The following is an 18,991-nucleotide window of genomic DNA, read 5'->3' as shown; positions in this document are numbered from 1 at the left end:
CTGATATAGAGGTTCCTCCAGTGTTACAAAACACATTACGTGGGAACTATTTTTTGGTCAGTGATATAACTGTCAAACAAGTCAAAGACTTCGTATACTCACCACCAAATCCAGCATAGAAAAACTAATAGATGTTGCAATTTGAATAATGGCTCACACTTTCAAAACTGTCCCCATTGTTTTCTATAAGCTATATGTAATTCATGTGCCTTTTGGATCCAAAAATTCTAGAACTCTTCTGCTCATCTAAGTATTAATGACTGGAAAAGGTAAAGCATTTTATAAATATTATTTGAAGAGTTAGTGAACTTTGTAGAAAAAAGGGATTTCAATTGAACCTCCAAACCATAATGACCAATTTGTAATTAGGTAAACTCAAGGTTTCTAAAGGCAGCTTTCAAGGTGTTACCAATAAAGTTTACTTTCTCCAATTTAACCCACTGTGGCAGGAAATTCAGATGAGTGGACTGACCATAATCCCCTATGGGATTCTGGCAACAATGAAAACTTTCATTTAAAAATAAATCAAAAAAAAATTTATATTAAGGGTCTTAATTCATAAAAATAAATCATGATGAGATTCCAGTAGCTTTAATAACTTAAACTTGAATTTGCCTGAAGAAATCAGTGAAGTTCCTGACACATTCAAAAATAAGTATATGTGCACAGTAAGATAGAAAGACAAATAGACAAACAGCATGGCTGTTCAGTCACCAGTATTACTCCCACCACTTCCATGGTCTGTAATTGAGTACATGCAGAACAGACCACCACATCCCCAGAACAACACAGAAGCCTGGCATTGAAGATGGAAAGTGTAATAGGGAAATGCTCTTGTAGAGGCCTGTCAAACCATAGAGGAGTTTCAAAAAGAGCAGCATCATGTCAAAGATGAATGTGAAAATGTACTCATGGAGAGCCACATCTTAAAGGGGGGAGAAGCAGCAAAACTTTAAAATGCAGTTAATGGTCATGAAATATGGCCACCTCTTATGGACTACCTCCGTGCAAATTGCCCATCCCTGTAATACGCTTTTTCCTATGTCATTTTTCTTTTTAGTTTTTCTTTTATTTGTTCTTCTTTAAGTTTGTCTTTTTTTTTTTTTTTTACTAATTTCAATTGTAGTGATTTATTTTTTACAATTTACTATGCTATGTATTTTACCTCAGGATCATTTCCAATAGTGGAGGTATAAATTATATAAAGACTTTTGGAGAGTTGTAATTCATTTTGTGCACTTTTGCAATTTTGAATCCATAAAAGTGCATAATCACAGTGTTGACTTTGTGTGTAAGCATACTCTGTGTTTATAAAAACATTGACAGTTCCTCAGTAAGAGATTACATCTGCATTTGTGAAAGAAAAATTTCTCTTGATATGTGTTTTATTGCATTAAGTGACTTATGAAGTGTTATCATATTTTTATACTTTCTCAAATAAATCCCCCTTTAAAAAATGTAAGTAAATATCTTGTAAAGAATTTTATTTTTTTTTAATTTTTTTTATTTTTTTTAAATAATAAATTTTATTTTTATATTCCCCATACAATTGCAACCCCCCCCCCATTTTGACCCCAATCCCTCCCCTCCCACCCCTCACCCCCCAGAAAGTGTCTCTGGTTCATAGTTGTTTGTTGATTTTGATTTTCACTTTCTTATAGTTATTCATTTTCCTGGTCCCTTATTTAAGTTTTCTAGATTCCTGCTATGAGTGAGACCATCCAGTATTTTTCTTTTTCTTTCTGACTTATTTCTCTGAGCATGATCCCTTCCAGCGCCATCCATGTCTTGTAAAGAATTTTAAACAGAATTTTAAACTTCAGGTATTTTGATTTTTGGAATTTCAGCATTTAAGATTGTATTTTGGGATTATAACCCAAATCTCAATGTGAAAATCTCAGAATTCAGGGGTGTGTGAGATTGAAGCACCACATTTGGACCTCAGAGACTAAGAAGGAGCACATTAGAAGTGTGAAAGGAGCAGCTGCATTCTGACCTCACAGCCCCTCCCCCAGGCCAGCACAGTGCTGCAGAGAGGTGCTCCCTCATCCCTATGGTTTCTCAAATGGGAAGAGCCCAGTGTGGACATCCAGCTCCACTGGCATTGCAGGGCACCTTCCAGGAGACCCGCTTGAGAAATACTTAATGGGGATTTCTGTAGGAATCTGCAGGGCTCAACCACTGGTGATCAAATAGAAAGGCAGAAAGGAAGGCAGGGATGGCGGCATCAGCGCTCAGATCTTTGTAAAATGGGTCCCTGATGCAGTGGTACCCACGTAGAAAAGCCTCGCAGCTGTTCTGCCCATCTACACAGTAAAGCTCATAGCCCTGTCTGGCCCAGAATTTCAGTTGGCAATTCTGCCTCATTTGGGTTTTTAGTCACTGGGCCATCTGGTCATAAATCCTGTCCTTTGCCCCACCCAGGCAGAGAAGCAAATATTCACAATCCTGCCCAACTACTCAGTGTAACTTCCAGTACTAACTACCAGGAAATCTAATCAGAGAACCCAGGCAGCTACAAAGCCCGTCCTACAGCCCTGCTTAGGCAGGGCCAGCAGCCCTACCCGACTGTTGCTCATAGCCTGTCACCCTGCATAGCCAGGAAAACTGAAATAGAAACCCTGGGCAGCTCCAGAGCATAACTATTAGCCCCATCTCAAAAAGGAGCATGGCTTCTAGTCCTAGCCAACTCTTGGGTACAAGTGGAGGCCGTTTCCAATCAAAGAACCCAGGCAGCTACCTTGCCCAAAGCAGAGCACAGCCAGCAGGCAACCTGATTGTGAAGCCCAACCTATGGCCCTCTCCAATGGAGTCTTCCAAATATCGGGGTGTGGCGTGGACTGTCACCCAAGAATGCTATCTGTTCCTTCAGTGATGAAGGAGAAATACTTTCCCAAACAAACAAAAGCTGAAGAAGTTCATCATCACTAGACTTACCTTACAGGAAATGCTAAAGGGCTTTCAAGCTGAAACAAACAGTTGATAAGTGACATCACAAAAGACATTTGGATAAGTAATATTCACTGATAATATAATATGTAATCAAAATCAGATTCTCTACTACTGTAGTGGAGGTACATAATTCACTTACAACTCTATAAGTTAAAGATCAGATGCATTAAAAATAACCGTAGCTATAGTAATTTGTTACTGAAAGCAAACTATTAAAAAGATGCAAATTGTGACATCAGTAACCTGAAGTGGGAGAACAGGTAAAAGTATAGAGTTCCTTTATGCTATCAAAGCTGTTACCAACTTAAAATAGGATGTTATAAATTTATTTTAGCCAGACGTTAACCACAAAGGAAAATATGTAGTAGACACATAAAAGATTAATGTGTCAAAGCATACTGCCACAAAAAATTTATCAAATCAAGAAGGAAAACAGTAGGAAGAAGCAAAGAACAGGAGAGCTACAAAACTGTGAAAAAAAAACAATTAACAAAGTAGCAATAGTTAGTTCCTACCTATCAATTATTACTTTAAATGTAAGTTAATTCTCCAGTCAAAAGACATAGAGAGACAGCTCAAAAATTGTGCTGCTGACAAGAGACTCACTCTAATTTTAAGGATAGGCATAGACTGAGAATGAAGATATTTGGAAAATTTGCTTCCAAAAAATGCTGCCCTGAAGAAAGCAGAAGTAGATATATTTATATCCAATAAACTAGATTTTTAAGCTAGATGATAAATAGGTCAATCAACAAAGTTCTCACAATGGTAAACAGTTATGCACCCAACATCAGAGAACCCAAAGAACATACTAGCAGAAAAAAAGAGAAATAAACAGCAATACAGTGATAGTTGGGAACTTTTAAGATCTCACCACAAAAAAAAAACAAACCCATAGGGATATATCTTCCAGAAAATCAATGAGGAAGCAGATTTAAACACTGTAAACCAAAGGACCTCATAGACATATGTAAAACATTCTGTCCAACAGAAACAGAAAACTAACTTCTCAAATTCACATGGAATATTTTCTAGGATGGATCAGATGTTAGACCACAAAACATGTCTTAACAAATTCAACATAGAAATTATATCAGTTAGGCCTCCCCTGGTGGCACAGGTGGGTTAAGCACAGTGCTGTGAAGCTGTCCGCAGTCTCTGCAGCACTGGTTCGATCCCAGCCGGCCAGCAAGGGTCCCACACAGCGCAGCAGACCTCTCCTCTCTCGCCCACTGCTCCCCTCAGCAGTGTATTTCAGTCAATCTGCCTGTTCTGTTCCCCACTCTGTCTCTGGTGAATCCTCTCACCATCCCGCGCATCTGGCCTATACCCTGGTTCTTGTATAAGTAAATATATCTAATTATATCAATTATCTTTTCTAGTCAAATGCTATGAAATTAGAATAACAACAGGAAGAAAGCTGTAAATTTTACAAAATTATGGACATTAAATAGCACAGTCTTGAACAATCAGTGGACTAAAGAAATCAAAAGGGAAGTGAAAGTATACTTGGAGACAAAAGAAAATAAAAACACAACATCCCAATATTATGGAATGCAACAAAAGCAGTTATAAGACCGAAGCTTATAGCAGTAACCACATACATCAAGGAAAACGAATGATCAGTAATAAACAACTTAGCTATATACCTCAAGAAATTAGAAAAAGAGGGCCTCCCCGGTGGCACAGCGGTTGAGCGCTGGGTTGCGAAGCTGCCCGCGGCCTCTGCGGTGCTGGTTCTATCCCCGGCTGCTCCCCGGCCACCGGAGGAGGGTCCCACATGGCGCGCAGACCTCTCCTGCTGCCCGCTGCTGCCCTCAGCAGTGTACTTCAGTCCTTCTGCCTGTTCTGCTCCCCGCTCTGGCTCTGGTGAATTCTCTCACCCTCCCGCGCTTCTGACTGTACCCAGTGCATGTATAAACAAACAAACAAATAAATGAATAAAATACATGCCTCTTAAAAAAAAAAAAAAGAAATTAGAAAAAGAATAAACTAAGCCCAAAGGTAGAATGAAGGAAATGAGAAAGATTACAGAAGTAAACAAAGAATAGGAAAATGTTTTAAAAGGTTAAGAAAGCAAAGAGTTGGCCCTTTGGGAAAAAATGGACAAACATTTAGCTAGATCAGAGTGCAGAAGAGAGGGAAGGAGAGAAAGAAACCCAAATATGTAAAATTTTAAATAAAAGGAGACATTATGGGCCTCCATGGTGGCATAAATGGTTAAGCACAGCACTGTGAAGCTATCCACAGCCTCTGCTGCGGGAGTTGAATCCCGGGCCTGGGAGGTGACCCCACATGGCACAGCACACCTCTCCTGTCTCATCCACTGCTCCCCTCAGCAGTGTATTTCGTCAGTCTGCCTGTTCTGTTCTCCGCTCTGACTCTGGTGAACCCTCTCACCCTCCGGCACTTCTGGCCTGTACCCCAGTTCTTGTATAAATAAATAAATCTTAAATATATATATATATTTATTTAAAAAAAGAATGAGTGATAAACCAAAATGCAAGTTAAAATATTTTGGAAAAAGGGCCTCCCCGGTGGCGCAGCGGTTGAGCGCTGGGTTGCAAAGCTGCCCACAGCCTCTGCAGCACCAGTTCGATCCCTGGCTGCTCCCCAGCCACTGGAGGAGGGTCCCACATGGCGCGCAGACCTCTCCTGCCGCCCGCTGCTCCCCTCAGCAGTGTACTTCGGTCCTTCTGCCTGCTCTGCTCCCCGCTCTGGCTCTGGTGAATTCTCTCACCCTCCCACGCTTCTGACTGTACCCAGTGCTTGTATAAATAAATAAATAAATAAATCTTTAAAAAAAAAAAAAACTTTAAAAAAAAAAGATATTTTGAGAGCAAAATAGAGAGACCACATAATTTTTGTTACTATATGTTGTTTAAATTCTTCTATTTTATTATTAGTTATTGTTGTTAATTTTACCGTGACTAATTTATAAATGAAACTTAGTCATGAGTATGCATGAATAGATAAAACAGTATATATCTAGTTTGGTACTGTCTATAGGTTCTGCCATCCAGGAAGTCTTGGAACATATCCCCCGCAGATGAGGTCTCAGACACTACTGTTTATTACAAAGACATTGTTATCAAAACAGCATGTTTTTGGTGTACAAAAAGACACATAGACCGATGGAACAGAATCGAGAGCCCAGAAATAAACCCATGCATATACAATCAAGAATTATTTGACAGGGCCTCCCCTGGCAGCGCAGGGGTTGAGCGCTGGGCTGCGAAGCTGCCCACAGCCTCTGCAGCACCGGTTCCATCCCCGGCCACTGCGAGGGTCCCACATGGCGCGCAGACCTCTCCTGCCACGCCTGCTGCTCCCCTCAGAGTGTACTTCATCAGTCTGCCTGCTCTGTTCCCCGCTCTGGCTCTGGTGAATCCTCTCACCCTCCCACGCTTCTGACTGTACCCAGTGCTTGTATAAATAAATAAATAAATCTTTGGAAAAAAATTTTTTGACAAAGGAGCCTACAATACTCCATGAGAAAGACAGTCTTTTCAATAAATGATGTTGGAAACCTGGATATTCATTTGCAAAAGAGTGAAATAAGACCCGAAACTGTAAGACTCCTAGAAGAAAACATTGGCATTGGTTTTGGCAATGATACTTTAGAGGTGACACCAAAAGCTCAAGCTACAGAAGGGAACATTCACAAGTGGGACTATATCAAACTAAAAAGGATCTGTACTGAAAAGAAAGCAGTCAACAAAATGAAATGGTATCCTGGGCCTCCCCTGGTGGCGCAGCAGTTGAGCACTGGGCTGCAAAGCTGCCTGCAGCCTCGGCAGCACCGGTTCGATCCCCGGGCACTGTCGAGGGTCCCACATGGCGCGCAGACCTCTCCTGCCGCCCGCTACTCCCCTCAGCAGTGTATTTCATCAGTCTGCCTGTTCTGTTCCCTGCTCTGTCTCTGGTGAATCCTCTCACCCTCCCGTGCTTCTGACTGTACCCAGTGCTTGTATAAATAAATAAATAAATCTTAAAAAAAAAAAAAATGAAATGGTATCCTACAGAATGGTAGAAAATATTTGCAAATCATATACCTGATAACAGGTTAATATCCAAAATATTTAATGAACCTCTACAACTCTATAGCAAAAAACCAAGGCCCAAATAATCCAATTAAAGTATGGGCAAAGGACCTAAATAAACACTTTTCCAGCCAATAGGTACGTGAAAAGATGCTTAGCATTACCAGTCACAGGAAAGTGGAAATGCTAATCAAAACCACAATGAGATCCCCCTCACACCTGTCAGAATGGCTGTGTCACAAAATGAGATTAAAAAATGTCAATATTCCACTCCCAGGGATCTACCCAAAGGACACAAAAACAGTGATTCAAAAGAACACCTGTACCCCTATGTTTATTCCAGCACTATTTACAATAGGTAAAACCTGGAAACAACCCAAATGCCCAAAAATAGATGACTGGATCAAGAAGATGTGGTATATATACACAATGGAATACTATTTGGCCTTCAAAAAAGATAAACTAATGTCATTCACAGCAACATGGATGGTGCTAGAAAGAATTATGCTCAGTGAATAGCCAGAAGGAGTAAGAAAAATATCAGATGGTTTCACTTATAGCAGGAATATAGGGGAACCAGATAAGATATCAGTGTAAAAAAAAAATAGTAACAACAGTACAAAGCACAACAAAGCAAAAACAGACCATTATAAATCAGAGACATCCTGCAGGGGAGGAGGAGGGAGAGAGATTAGAGGGAGGAAGGAGGAGCACAGGGGACTGAGGTGATGGTGCACGGGTGCACTGGGGAAGGAAATTCTATGGGGACTGCACCTGAGGGGGTGGGGAAGCAAATATTGTGAAAAAAATAAAAAATAAAAATGTTGTCAAGGATGGGAGGGAAAATGTTGTGCACTTTTAGTGGGAATGTTCATTCATACAACCACTATGAAAAACAGTATGTGCCTCGAAAAATAAAAAATAGAATTAATATAAAATTATTCAGTTCCACTTTTGGATGTGTATCCAATGGAAATAAAATCACTAACTCAAAAAGGTATCGGTACGCCCATTTTAATTTTGTCATTTATAGTAACCAAGACTTGGAAACAACTAATATGTTCTTTATATTAGTTGTTTCCAAGTCCACCTATGACAGATGAATGTATAAAGAAAATGTGTGTGTGTGTCTGTATTGCTAGAAAGCAATTGAAATTTGGCAAACATTTATAAATTGTACACAACTAGCTTATTTCCCACAAATATCACAAATGGTTTGTAATGGTGAATATTGAAAACTAGCAAAAATTCCAGAAATATTTCACTGTATATTGTAATTCAGCCATTAAAAAGTGATGTTTATGTATGTAATCAGACCTCTAGAATCTATAGTATTTTACAGGAAATACATAGTTCAAAAAATATATTAAATGATACCACACAGATATAATCAGCAAAATTTAGATTGAGAAAAACTGTGTAAGACTTTGCAAGGGAAAACAAAAAGAGTTGTAGAGATAGAAAAACACGAAAGGAAACATCAAACCGTGGTTATCATTGGTGAAATTCTGGACAATTTTTATGCTGCCTCTTCTTTTTTTCTGTACTATATGTTAAATAAATTACCGTAATGAGCCTTTATTACTTTACTAATAAGAAAAAATAATTTTCTGCTTTCTATGGTTAGAGCCCTTTTAGAATCTTAAGTCAAGATAACTTAAGACAAAAGAAAAAAAAGGATGGTAAAATGGCTTATGTCAGTGGAAAAGTCAGAGTTTGGAGCCAGATGCTAAGGCTCCAGTTATCCCCTGTGGCTTTATCTCTTTTCTCAGTTCTGCTTTCTCTGCTTGACTTCATTTTATAAACGTATGTTCTCCATGTAACCGGGAAGCCCCAACTCACCCCTTTTAGTTTAGATTTCCCCAGTGGAGAGAGATTCTTCCTAGGGTCATATATTAATCCCATAGACGATACTGGTTAGTAGTGAGGTCATTTACCCATTCCTGGAACTCTGTGACAGCCAAAATAATGAACACTCTTGATTCTCCTGAGGCATGTTGCTCCTGCCTTCAGTGGGGTGGGGGAAGGGGGAAGAGGCTCTATATTAAACAAACCAGCCAGCACCCCAGGAATAGGAGAACAGAATGTGCTGGGCAGTCAAACACCAAAGCTGTCACTGAGGCCTCCCTTTGGGGATCTTTGGGGTAATTGATTGAGATGATTAATATAAAAACATTTTCTAAATTGAAAAGTTCTGTGGCAATATAAGTAGATTTTAAAGGTCTAATTCTATTAAGTCAGTTTATAGTAAGACTTATTATATGCATGTGTATGTCCCTCAGTTTCCTTCATTGTAAGAGAATAGGTCTGGTGGCCAACATTTCATACTTCCCAATTTTAAAATGGTAATAGATGCTCGGTAGCTCAGGGTACATCTTCTGGTGTATCGTGCACCTTTTAGGTATTAACCTTGTAAGACGCTCCAAATATGAATTATTCATCAGATTTTCCTTCCTTTTACAAAAAGATGTACTGGTAAATGACTAGTGATACAGATTCTAATCCACTGAGGAGCAAAAGTATCAATTCCTTAGCATATAATACTCAAAGTTTAGGTGTTTGATTTTCAGAGCTGGTGTATTTTGTATTCTTATCCTTTTCCTAAGGCAGCAGTACTGAAAAGGCATAAAATCTCTAGCTATAGCAGATTTATCTACAAGGTCATTTATAGTGTTGAAATATTACTTTCAGTGATTGTTGTTTTGTGGACTAATAAAAGAGCTACTTTTGTTGGTCCAGCTTAAGAAAGAACTAGAGAAAACTGTTTAATGGACTGAAAAGATGAAAATAACTTCTTAAATGTTATTGGCAACTCTCAGGACTGATACTTTTTATAATAGAAAGCATTAGATCCCCACTGTTTGTTATATTCTTAATGGTGATAGAATTTTTAAAAGTAGAGAACCTACAACTAGCATTAGAAGTTTAAGAAAACAGGAGTATCTGGGTGATATATTATTTTCAGAATTCCTGGATTCTGGTGAATTTGACTCCCTCATACTTTCAAAAGTACTTCTCTTCAAGACTGTAGAGGTCATTATGAATCATTGCAACTATCATCAGATTCTTTAGAACAGTAACGACCATCAGATAGTATTTTCCTTAATCTTTCTTTAAAAAATAGCATCAAAATAACCAGAAGAGAGAAGATAGAAAAGAATAACTTACAGAAATAGTGATCACTCAGGATTAAATCTAAGGAAATTACTACTTGAGGTGCTTTACATAAACCTGTGTTATGTTTGCTTCATTGTTTGGTAAGATTTATCTTTGAAGGTGAAATGTTGTGGCCTGCACAGATTACTAACACACATTTCTCCCCACATTAGCTACATGGTGAACATAGGCCTGATTGACAAGCTCTGTGGCTGCTTCCTGTCTGTGCAAGGCCCAGTGGATGACAACCCCAAGATGACTGAATTTCTGCAGCATGCTTCAGGTCTCTTACATGGGATGTGTACACTCTGCTTTGCTGTCACCAGAAGGTAAGGTCTCTACGTGATGTCACTTTAGACTCAACTTTTGAAGTATCTCTTGAATTTTGCCTGAAATAGGGTCATTTCATAGAGACACATTGCTCTTGGCCTCTTCCTCTTTGTCCTTCCTCTGTCCTGTTGGCTTCCCAATAGGACTTGGCTTCCATTTCTCATTTTTCCTGGGTACACGCTCCTGCCAGAGTCTGTTTTTCTTAATGGTGTCATAAACCTGTTATTGCTGGTAGAAAACCTTGAGGTCATCTTGTTTCTCTTCCGCTGAGAACCAAAGGAATCGAGTCAGCCAGTCAGTGACAAATCCTAGACCAGATCAAGCCAAACCCTCAGCACAACACAATACAGCACAGCCTCACAGTGTCCGTGACCATGTGCTTTTAATTACAGCCTCCTGGGTTTATTTATTTTCCCTTCTGTCGCTTCCTCTAAAGTACCTCCATGAATAAGGGAAGGGAGCCATCCACAAAAAGCAAATCTGAACTCACATATGACCCATGCGCACGACAATAGCCAATGGGCCAGTGAATACTGCTGACCTAGTGGCTGTCTGGACCCTTCACCCCACCCTGTGGACTCTTTTCAAAAGTGAAAATTCTGTAGGAAGGGCAAGGGAAATCCTCCCTTGTGTCCTTTTCTTACCAACCCACCAAACAAGAATTATTCGCAATACTAATTTAGTGTTTCTGATAGTAATATGACATTTCTGACAGGCATATAGGAGATGTTCCACCAAAGAATTTTCTTAGAATTAATTTCAAAATTGCACAGCATAAATTAGGTATTTTTTTTAGCATCTTGTCAAGGAAAAAAATGAATTATTTGAAACTTTTAAGGTCTCCCTGCTTAAAGAAATATCCATCTATATTTAGTGTACACAGAATGCCAGTGACTGTGTTCTGAAAATTGTGAGAGAATTGGTTTTCTAAAATGTATAATCCTAACCTTTTAGTCCGTTTTTCTTACCCCACCTAGTCTTACCCAATCCCTCTAGCCCAGTCACATTCCTAGGAGGATTAAGGTGGCCTGAAGTGTCAAGGAAGCCAAGCATGGCCTATATTCAGTGCCTACTTAGTTTGTTTTCTTCTAGAAGTGCCGACAGACTCTGCCATCCAGGAATTAGATGAGAACTTGGAAGTGAATGTTTTGGGTCTGTGATCTGAGTGAAACTGGGTGTATCGCACTGCACAGAGGCTGGCAGCAGTGACAGGTTCCCTGGAGCCATTGGCTGTTGTCAGCTTGGAGCTGCCATGCTGCCCCAGCCAGCTCCTGTGCAGTGGCCAGGCCACTTCCTGGAAGTGATCCTCTCACCCACAGAAACCACTTCCAACACTGGCTCTGTATACACAGCAGCGATGATCTAAGGTTTCGTCACCTCTATTCTTTCCATGAGCACTGATAAATATCATGCATGTGTTTCCCTGTGCAGTTATTGTACAGGAAGCTTCAACTTTCACTTCCATACAGTTTTGGTCTTTTGAAATCTGTGAAACATGTAAGAAACTTAAAGGTCATTCACAGACACTAATTTTCTAGAGAAAGCTGCTGAGCCAAACTAACTTAAATTCGGGCTCAGCCTCCTGATGCAGTGCTCCCTCATACACACTTGATTCTATGTTATTCAAAATATGGGATGTGTTTCATTTCCTTGAAGATTTTCTCATTTACATACATGGAACAGGAGCCTCTTCTCTTTGATACATACAGTCATATCCTTGTCTGTTAGACATTGAGCATCTGCCCTATGCCAGACACCAAGGTAAGTACTAGAGATACTGCCCAGTCTGGAGTCAGACTGTACAGTAATGGCTGCAATACGAAGTTGCAGTGGGAGAAAATGTGTACAGGAGATGAAGCATTTCCAGTGGGGGCAAAGAAGAGCTTCAATCCTAAACTAAACCTTAAAGCATCAAAAGATAAGAGGAGGAAAGAATTCAGTGGAGGAAAAGGGCATAAAATGTGCACTGCATAAGGCGGGTGTTATTGGTGCTTTTCACCATCTAGAGGTTGCCTGCCAATGGCTTCCTATATTTTTCTGCCTGAGGATGTTTTCTGAACAAGTAACTGTTTACTAGAAGTACAGGGGTGTTAGCAGCTCCAGGCAGGACTCTCCAGCAATAAATTGATGGGTAGCATCTTACTGCTGCTAACCCCAGTGGTGTGGTGCTGAGGCATGTTCTGTACAGTGTCTCAGCGAGGCCTTGTAGTAATCCATTTACTAACACACCTTTACCTGGTTTTGTCCTCACCCCTCTTCCTTTTTCTATTTCCTCACAAACTCTTCGCATCCAAAGGATGCAGGATCTGCTTTGTTTCAGGATCTGCTTTGGAGCAACCTGAAGTAAGACATCTAGAAGTGCAGGATGTTGTGTCATGTGCAGTTTGAGATAACTGCGCACCAGGGTGAGAAGAGTGACAGGAGATATGGTATTGAACGAGCTTCCTAAATGTTAGCTCTTGGGATACTGAAAGGGAGACAAGAGCCTGATGAGCGATACCAGAGCTGCAGAGAGGCACTGACAGCGTTTGAGACAGAATAACAGAATCAATTTTCGGTTATGGAATAATCACTTCTGAAAATGTAGAAATGTCTGGAATGGCATGAGCCTAGGGGCTTTATTATTCCTTCTGGAATAATAAAGAGGCTCTTGTGCCATCTAAGTGAGTAATAGTGAGGACCTGTGGGATCAGTGGCAATGGAGAGGCGATGGAGTAAAAGTCTAAAGGATAGACAACACACAGCTCAGTGTTGTGGGAGAGGAACAGAAGAGGAATCCGGAGAAAAAAAATGGCTCTCCAGTTTTTTATAACTTTGAGTGGTGTATGGCATAGTGGCCAAATTAGGGAATAGAAACACTTGGGAAATAAGAGTTTAGTCCTAGACATGCCTAAGGATTATCCCAGTAGTCCAGAGTAGGTATGTGTATGTGTGTGTGTACACATGTACATACATGTTTTAAAAATAAAGTAAAAATGTCTCTGTTGAAATAGAACTGGTCTTTGAATAAATCAATGATTAACTCTTGGTTGTTTTTAACAATTCTTAATCCATTTGTCCCAGTGGGAAGTCTCCAGCCTCAATTGCTCAGCAAATTTCTATTCATAGTCCACAAAAGCGGATTAGTCTAGAAAAAATATCCAGGCTTCCTTTGCCCAGGGGATGTCAGCAGCATCGTGAGAATGACTCTGATGCCGTTCTTCCCTCACCCTCCGTTCTTTAGCATCTCCTGGCCGTCGCTGGACCACCAGACCCAGGGAGTTTTTCTGCCTCTTCAAAATTGTTTACTTCTAATATTTATCAGTCATTTCATACCACTTCTCATTTCTTCATAGAAATTTTATTTCTAAACTGCAGGGATCTGTTGAAAGCATTTTGTCCATGTGTTAAGTAGAGTTTGCACAAGTTCACAGCTGTGGCCAGGGGAGAGGGGTTCTGCAGTGGTTGTTACGTGGTGAGTAATTCCCATAATGCCTGTTTTGGCTTCCAGGACAAGGCAGCCAGAGCCAGAGAGTCGAGGAAGGCTTGTCCTCAAAGCCCTTTTGTCACCAACAGGAATAAAAGACAAAGAGGAGCCAGAGGGCCTTCAGAATTGCCTCTTGTGAGCTGGCAGATCCTGAGATAATTAAGTGGACTAATTGATAGCACAGGGCTCTGTGTAAACACTTCACAGTCTGCCGGGGGCCCAGCCTTTGTGATTGTTGTTATAGCAGGTCTGCCTCTGTACTACTCTCCGTTTGCCCTTAATCTTCTCATTTTTGCCTAGGTTTTCTGAGAGATGATTTTGGAGTCAGAATTGATGCTGTTAATCTTTGCCTCAACAAGGGAGAGGAAAGCACTAACTGATGATTTTTGTACCTGACTTGATTTTGAACAATTACTTGCATCTCTTTAAGTAAAAATTGAAATTGTAATCTGCCGGTGAAAGAATTGGTTTTATGTTAAGATTACTCCAGAATTTTAATATGGGAGTTGTTCAGAAACTGTAATTCCTAATCCCTTAAACAACATTCAGTCATCTATAATAGGACTTCAGAAATGCCTGTTGCTTACTGTTCCCAGTTTTCCATTCCTGGTCCTATGGAAGTAAAAAGAAAAGGATAGTTTTCAGATATCAGAGCAGCAGCTCAACTGCCCTACTTGCTGGTGCTCACTGAGAGTCTTTTGGGTCTGACTCTTTGACCATGCCAGTAGAAGCAGAACGATAATGAGGGATACAAACTGTGGCCAAACAGGCCTTTCTTTCACTTCATCAGCAGTCACCTGCTGTATTCCCAACAAGGCACTAAGGCAAGAGGCCGTGTAGCGGTAGATTCACAGCAAGGATTTACAGCCCTCACAGATGCACAGAAGAAAGAGGGGACCTTGGAAACCTCGCTGATTCTGATTGAAGAAGGCTTCTGAAAGCTACGATATTTTTACCAAAAAAGAAATATGTTGTTTTACGTGTTTGTGATTTTCATTTTCATATCCATAATCCATATTAACAAGTTAATTCTAGCCAAGGTCCCTGGAAATCTGTGTCATGAAAAGATAAGAATGTAGTAATTTAGCCCATTAATTATGTGGATATAAATGAGTGGCTCTCAAGTGGTTAAGGGTACTTGAAAACCATTTGTTTGATCATAGGTAAACTTAACTCTGCCTGCTTAAATTATTCATTCATTCATTAAACAAATATTTATGTAGCACTTGCTCTGTGCCAGGCCCTGTGCTAGGCTGGGGAGAAAGCAGAAATGATTCATCTGTCGGTCGTGTCCTCAATGACCTTGTAAGTCAGTAGGGGAAGAAGAGGCATATACAGATGACCATGGTATGAGGTGAGGAGAAGGGCTGAGGAAGAATAAAGCACATGGAAAGCACTTGGCACACTGCCTGGCACATAGTCAGTGCTTAAGAAGTGTTGACTACTATTACCACATCGGCACTGATGGAGTCCACAGGAGGGAGCGGACACTCTTGATTGCAGGAAATAGCTGCTTTCCAGAGCAGCTAACATGTAACTTGGGCCTTGAAAGATAGGAAAGGTTGGAACGTGCAGACTTGAGAAAACAGCTTAAGCAAGGACATCAGCGCAGAAAAAGATAAAAAACAGATTCTTTTTTTTAATTTTTTATTTTATATATTTTTTGTCTTTAACTGAATTTTGAGATGGACATAGTCATTTTTCGAGTCAAATGAAACAATAAACGTAAAAATACTGTGTGAGCCCTGTGAAGAGATTTGCTGCCATACTCCAGGAGCAGTGGTGTCGTTGAAAGCCTTTATCAGGGAATTGACATGCCAAGAACATTCACAGTTTGGGAGCATCTGTCGCTACCATGTCTGTCTCCTCTCCAGAGAAGAGATAGAAGGTGAGAGGAACCGTGACCATCATTCAGGCAAGGGACGAATGTACGGAAAAGAATTCTTTCTTTTTAAACCTTCATCATTTCTCTTTTTTACGTATGTATCACTAGCCTCCCTGGTATCGGGCTTCAAATGTCTTTGTCTCTTCTCATCTCTCTTTCTGGAACCCCAAATCTAATCTGTTGTCACGTTCTGTTCAATAGAAAGGACCAAAATAACAGTCCGTTATTTTATTCAGATTCGGGCCTCCCCTGGTGGCGCAGCGTTTGAGCGCTGGGCTGCAAGGCTGCCCGCAGCCTCTGCAGCGCTGGTTCGTTCCCCGGCCGCTGGCGAGGGTCCCCCAAAAAAAAAAAAGTTGAATATCTTCAATAACTTCATCCAGTCGATATTTTTATTATCTCCATTGACAGGGAACTCGTTACTTGCTTTAGGAGCCTGTTAAGCCATTCATCAGTTTAATGCTGAAAAAGTTCTTATACCAAGCTGTGATCTGTCTCCTCACTACTGCCCACTAGTACTCGTCTTCTGTGCCCCTTGGCAGTATAGAGAATCTTCTGATCCCGCCCTTCCCCCTGAAGTTCTCTGGCCTCACTGTCCTGCACGTTGACCTTTGCTTTTCTTCTTGTACCGGTTACTATGGCTGTATAACAAATTGCCTCCAAACTTAGTGGCTTGTAACAGCAATCTATTAGTCTCATAGATGCTATATCAGGAATTCAGTCACGATTCAAAGAGAATAGCTTATCTTTGTTCCAAAATGTCTGGGGCCGTGGTTGTAAGGCTTGAAGGCCAGAGACTGGAATCATCTAAGCACTTGTTCACACAGACCTGTGATTCATGCTGCCTGTTGGCCAGGAAGCTCTCTGAGTGCTCTTCCTGCATGGGCTAAGGTAGACTTCCTCACAGCATGGGGGCAGGTTCCAGGAAGGAACATTCTGACAAGGGAGGAGCCAGATGAACAGTACCACCCTGTATGACCTCAAATCCTGCGGCATCACTTCCGCTGAGCTCTGGGCGTCCAGGCAGTCACAAAGTTCCACCCAGCTCCCTAGTGGGGAGAAATGCACTTCACCTCCTTGCAGGGACTGCAAAGGGTCTAGAAGAGCATTTGGACCAGAAGCATTGCTGTAGTTATGTTTGGAAAATACCATCTGCCACATTCCAACCTGCCCTAAAGATAAATGTGCTCCCAGTATCTTGTTCTTACCCATTTTCTATTCTCTTTGAAGTCTCATATCTGGTACTTGGCATCATCACTCACTCCTAACTCCTATATCTTTGGTTGTCATTAGGCCCTGTCCTTGGACAAAAAGCTTCCTGGTATTGCAAGATGGGGAAGGTAGTAAACCTAATAGGCCTAAGCAAGTAGAACTAAAGGAAGTAACCTGTGTTGAGCACCTTTTCTATGGCTCAACTTCTCCTCATGAGTTATCTCCCAGCCACCCTCCTTGCTCAAGGAAACATAACAGCTGCTCAAATGATAAGGAAGAATGTCTACATCCTTCAGATCTGGAAAGTGAGAAGAATACAGGAACAGGAATCTCTCTGCTATCTTTGTATCCAAAATGGACAACTGCTAGTATAGAGATTCCTGAACAATTCATTCCAACAGGTAATACAGTCCTTGTCAACTTACAGGGACAAGAAGATGGGCATGCCATTGATTGCGACAATTAAGATTGTGTATCTACCATAGGCTAGACACCAAAAAAGGCAGCTGCCTGGGCCCTAGCCCACAGGCCAAGGTTTAGGTACAGCCTGCAGGGACTTTCCACTCCTGGAGGGGAGAGGATATAATGAAGTAATAAGACTGGCAGTACCATCATGTGTAAGCTTGCCAGCCTTAGGCAGAATCTCCAGGATATACTTGCCATTGGACTCCCATTGACTCTAGGGACTTTGAGGGGGCAGGAAAACCCTTGTGTAGTATAGTGTTGAAACAATTTTAGGAGTCTAGAACATGATGAGTGTGGTTCCTGTTCTTTTAGTTTTGTGACCATTGGCAGAGAGCTTCTCAAAACCTGTTTCCTTATCACATAAACGTGAACTTGATAATTTTTCTCTCACAGTGTTGGACAGGATAGGGATAGTTGGGGGCTAACTCATCTGTCATTTGCCTGAGGTGTTATATGTAAATATGCATGTATGTATACATATGTATTAAATAGGTAGGTAATATATACGTAACATACCCCACCGTATTCCAAAAAGATTTGAGATGACTTACAAAAATTATTTTTTTAAATGATGAAGAAATTAGAACAAAAGAAAATAGTAGGAAAAAGGAAATCAAGCTAGAAGCAAGTAAGTTAGGATACAGCCGTTTTTATAACTAGGCCCTGATAGACATTTGCTTATGGAATTCCTACTGGCAATTTCTACAAGGAACTTATAATTTAATATGTCAAATGGTGAGCTCATTGACACTCACCCAAAGTTAGCTGTTCTTAGCTACCTTATTCTGTCATGATTGTAGTCATGATTTGAAGACCCAGAACCTTTGTCTTTTACCTTTCTATCCCAACCCTGTCCAATTCAAACAAAGGAATGCTAACCTCAGAAATAGGCACCTAGTTTTTATATTTCTTACTTGATATTTATCAACTCCCAATCCATTAGTTCCCTTGTCCTGTGTACATGTTTTATGTCTTCACATGGAAATATTTCCCTAAGGAAAGAGACTAAATGCCTAGGAACTCCCCTCCAGGTACCCAGCACCTGGTTAGAATCAAAATCAGAACTTAGGGAATAATTGTTCATTGACAGAGTTAGCAGATACCAGTGTATATCATTCATCTATGCCAGGTCCCCATTTCTTGGGCTTACTCAATTTTTTTTTTAAGATTTATTTATTTATGCATACAAAAATTGGGATGTAAGCCAGAGGTATGGGGGTGAGAGGTTTCATCAGAGACAGAGTGGGGAGCAGAACAGGCAGATCTACTGAAATACACTGCTGAGGGGAGCAGCAGGGGAGACAGGAGAGGTCTGCTGTGCCATGTGTGCTGTTCCCTTGCTGACCAGGGATCGAACTGGTGCTTCAGCGCTGGTGATACTTGATAGTGCTGTCTTTAACCTCTGCGCCACCAGGAAGGCCCTTGGGCTTATTCAATTTTATGTTAGAGCATCTCAAGCCTGTTTTTTGGTTTGTTTGTTTGGTT

At 40.7% G+C, this 18,991-nt stretch overlaps 1 protein-coding gene across 1 annotated transcript in view; it reads left to right on the top strand.

Moving 5' to 3' along the window:
- Positions 1–18,991, top strand: part of LOC119238388 (S phase cyclin A-associated protein in the endoplasmic reticulum-like) — a 120,771-nt gene that overhangs the window by 62,525 nt on the left and 39,255 nt on the right. The window contains exon 3 of the mRNA XM_037502050.2: positions 10,325–10,480. Within this exon, the coding sequence (XP_037357947.1) occupies positions 10,325–10,480 (156 nt within the window). The remainder of the gene's footprint in view (positions 1–10,324; positions 10,481–18,991) is intronic.

This window comes from Talpa occidentalis, unplaced genomic scaffold (assembly GCF_014898055.3).
Source record: "Talpa occidentalis isolate TD23 unplaced genomic scaffold, MPIMG_talOcc4v2.1 talOcc4.11, whole genome shotgun sequence".
Classification (NCBI taxonomy): domain Eukaryota; kingdom Metazoa; phylum Chordata; class Mammalia; order Eulipotyphla; family Talpidae; genus Talpa; species Talpa occidentalis.
The sequence above is the reverse complement of the archived record's forward strand: the minus strand, read 5'-3'. Positions and strand labels throughout refer to the sequence as shown.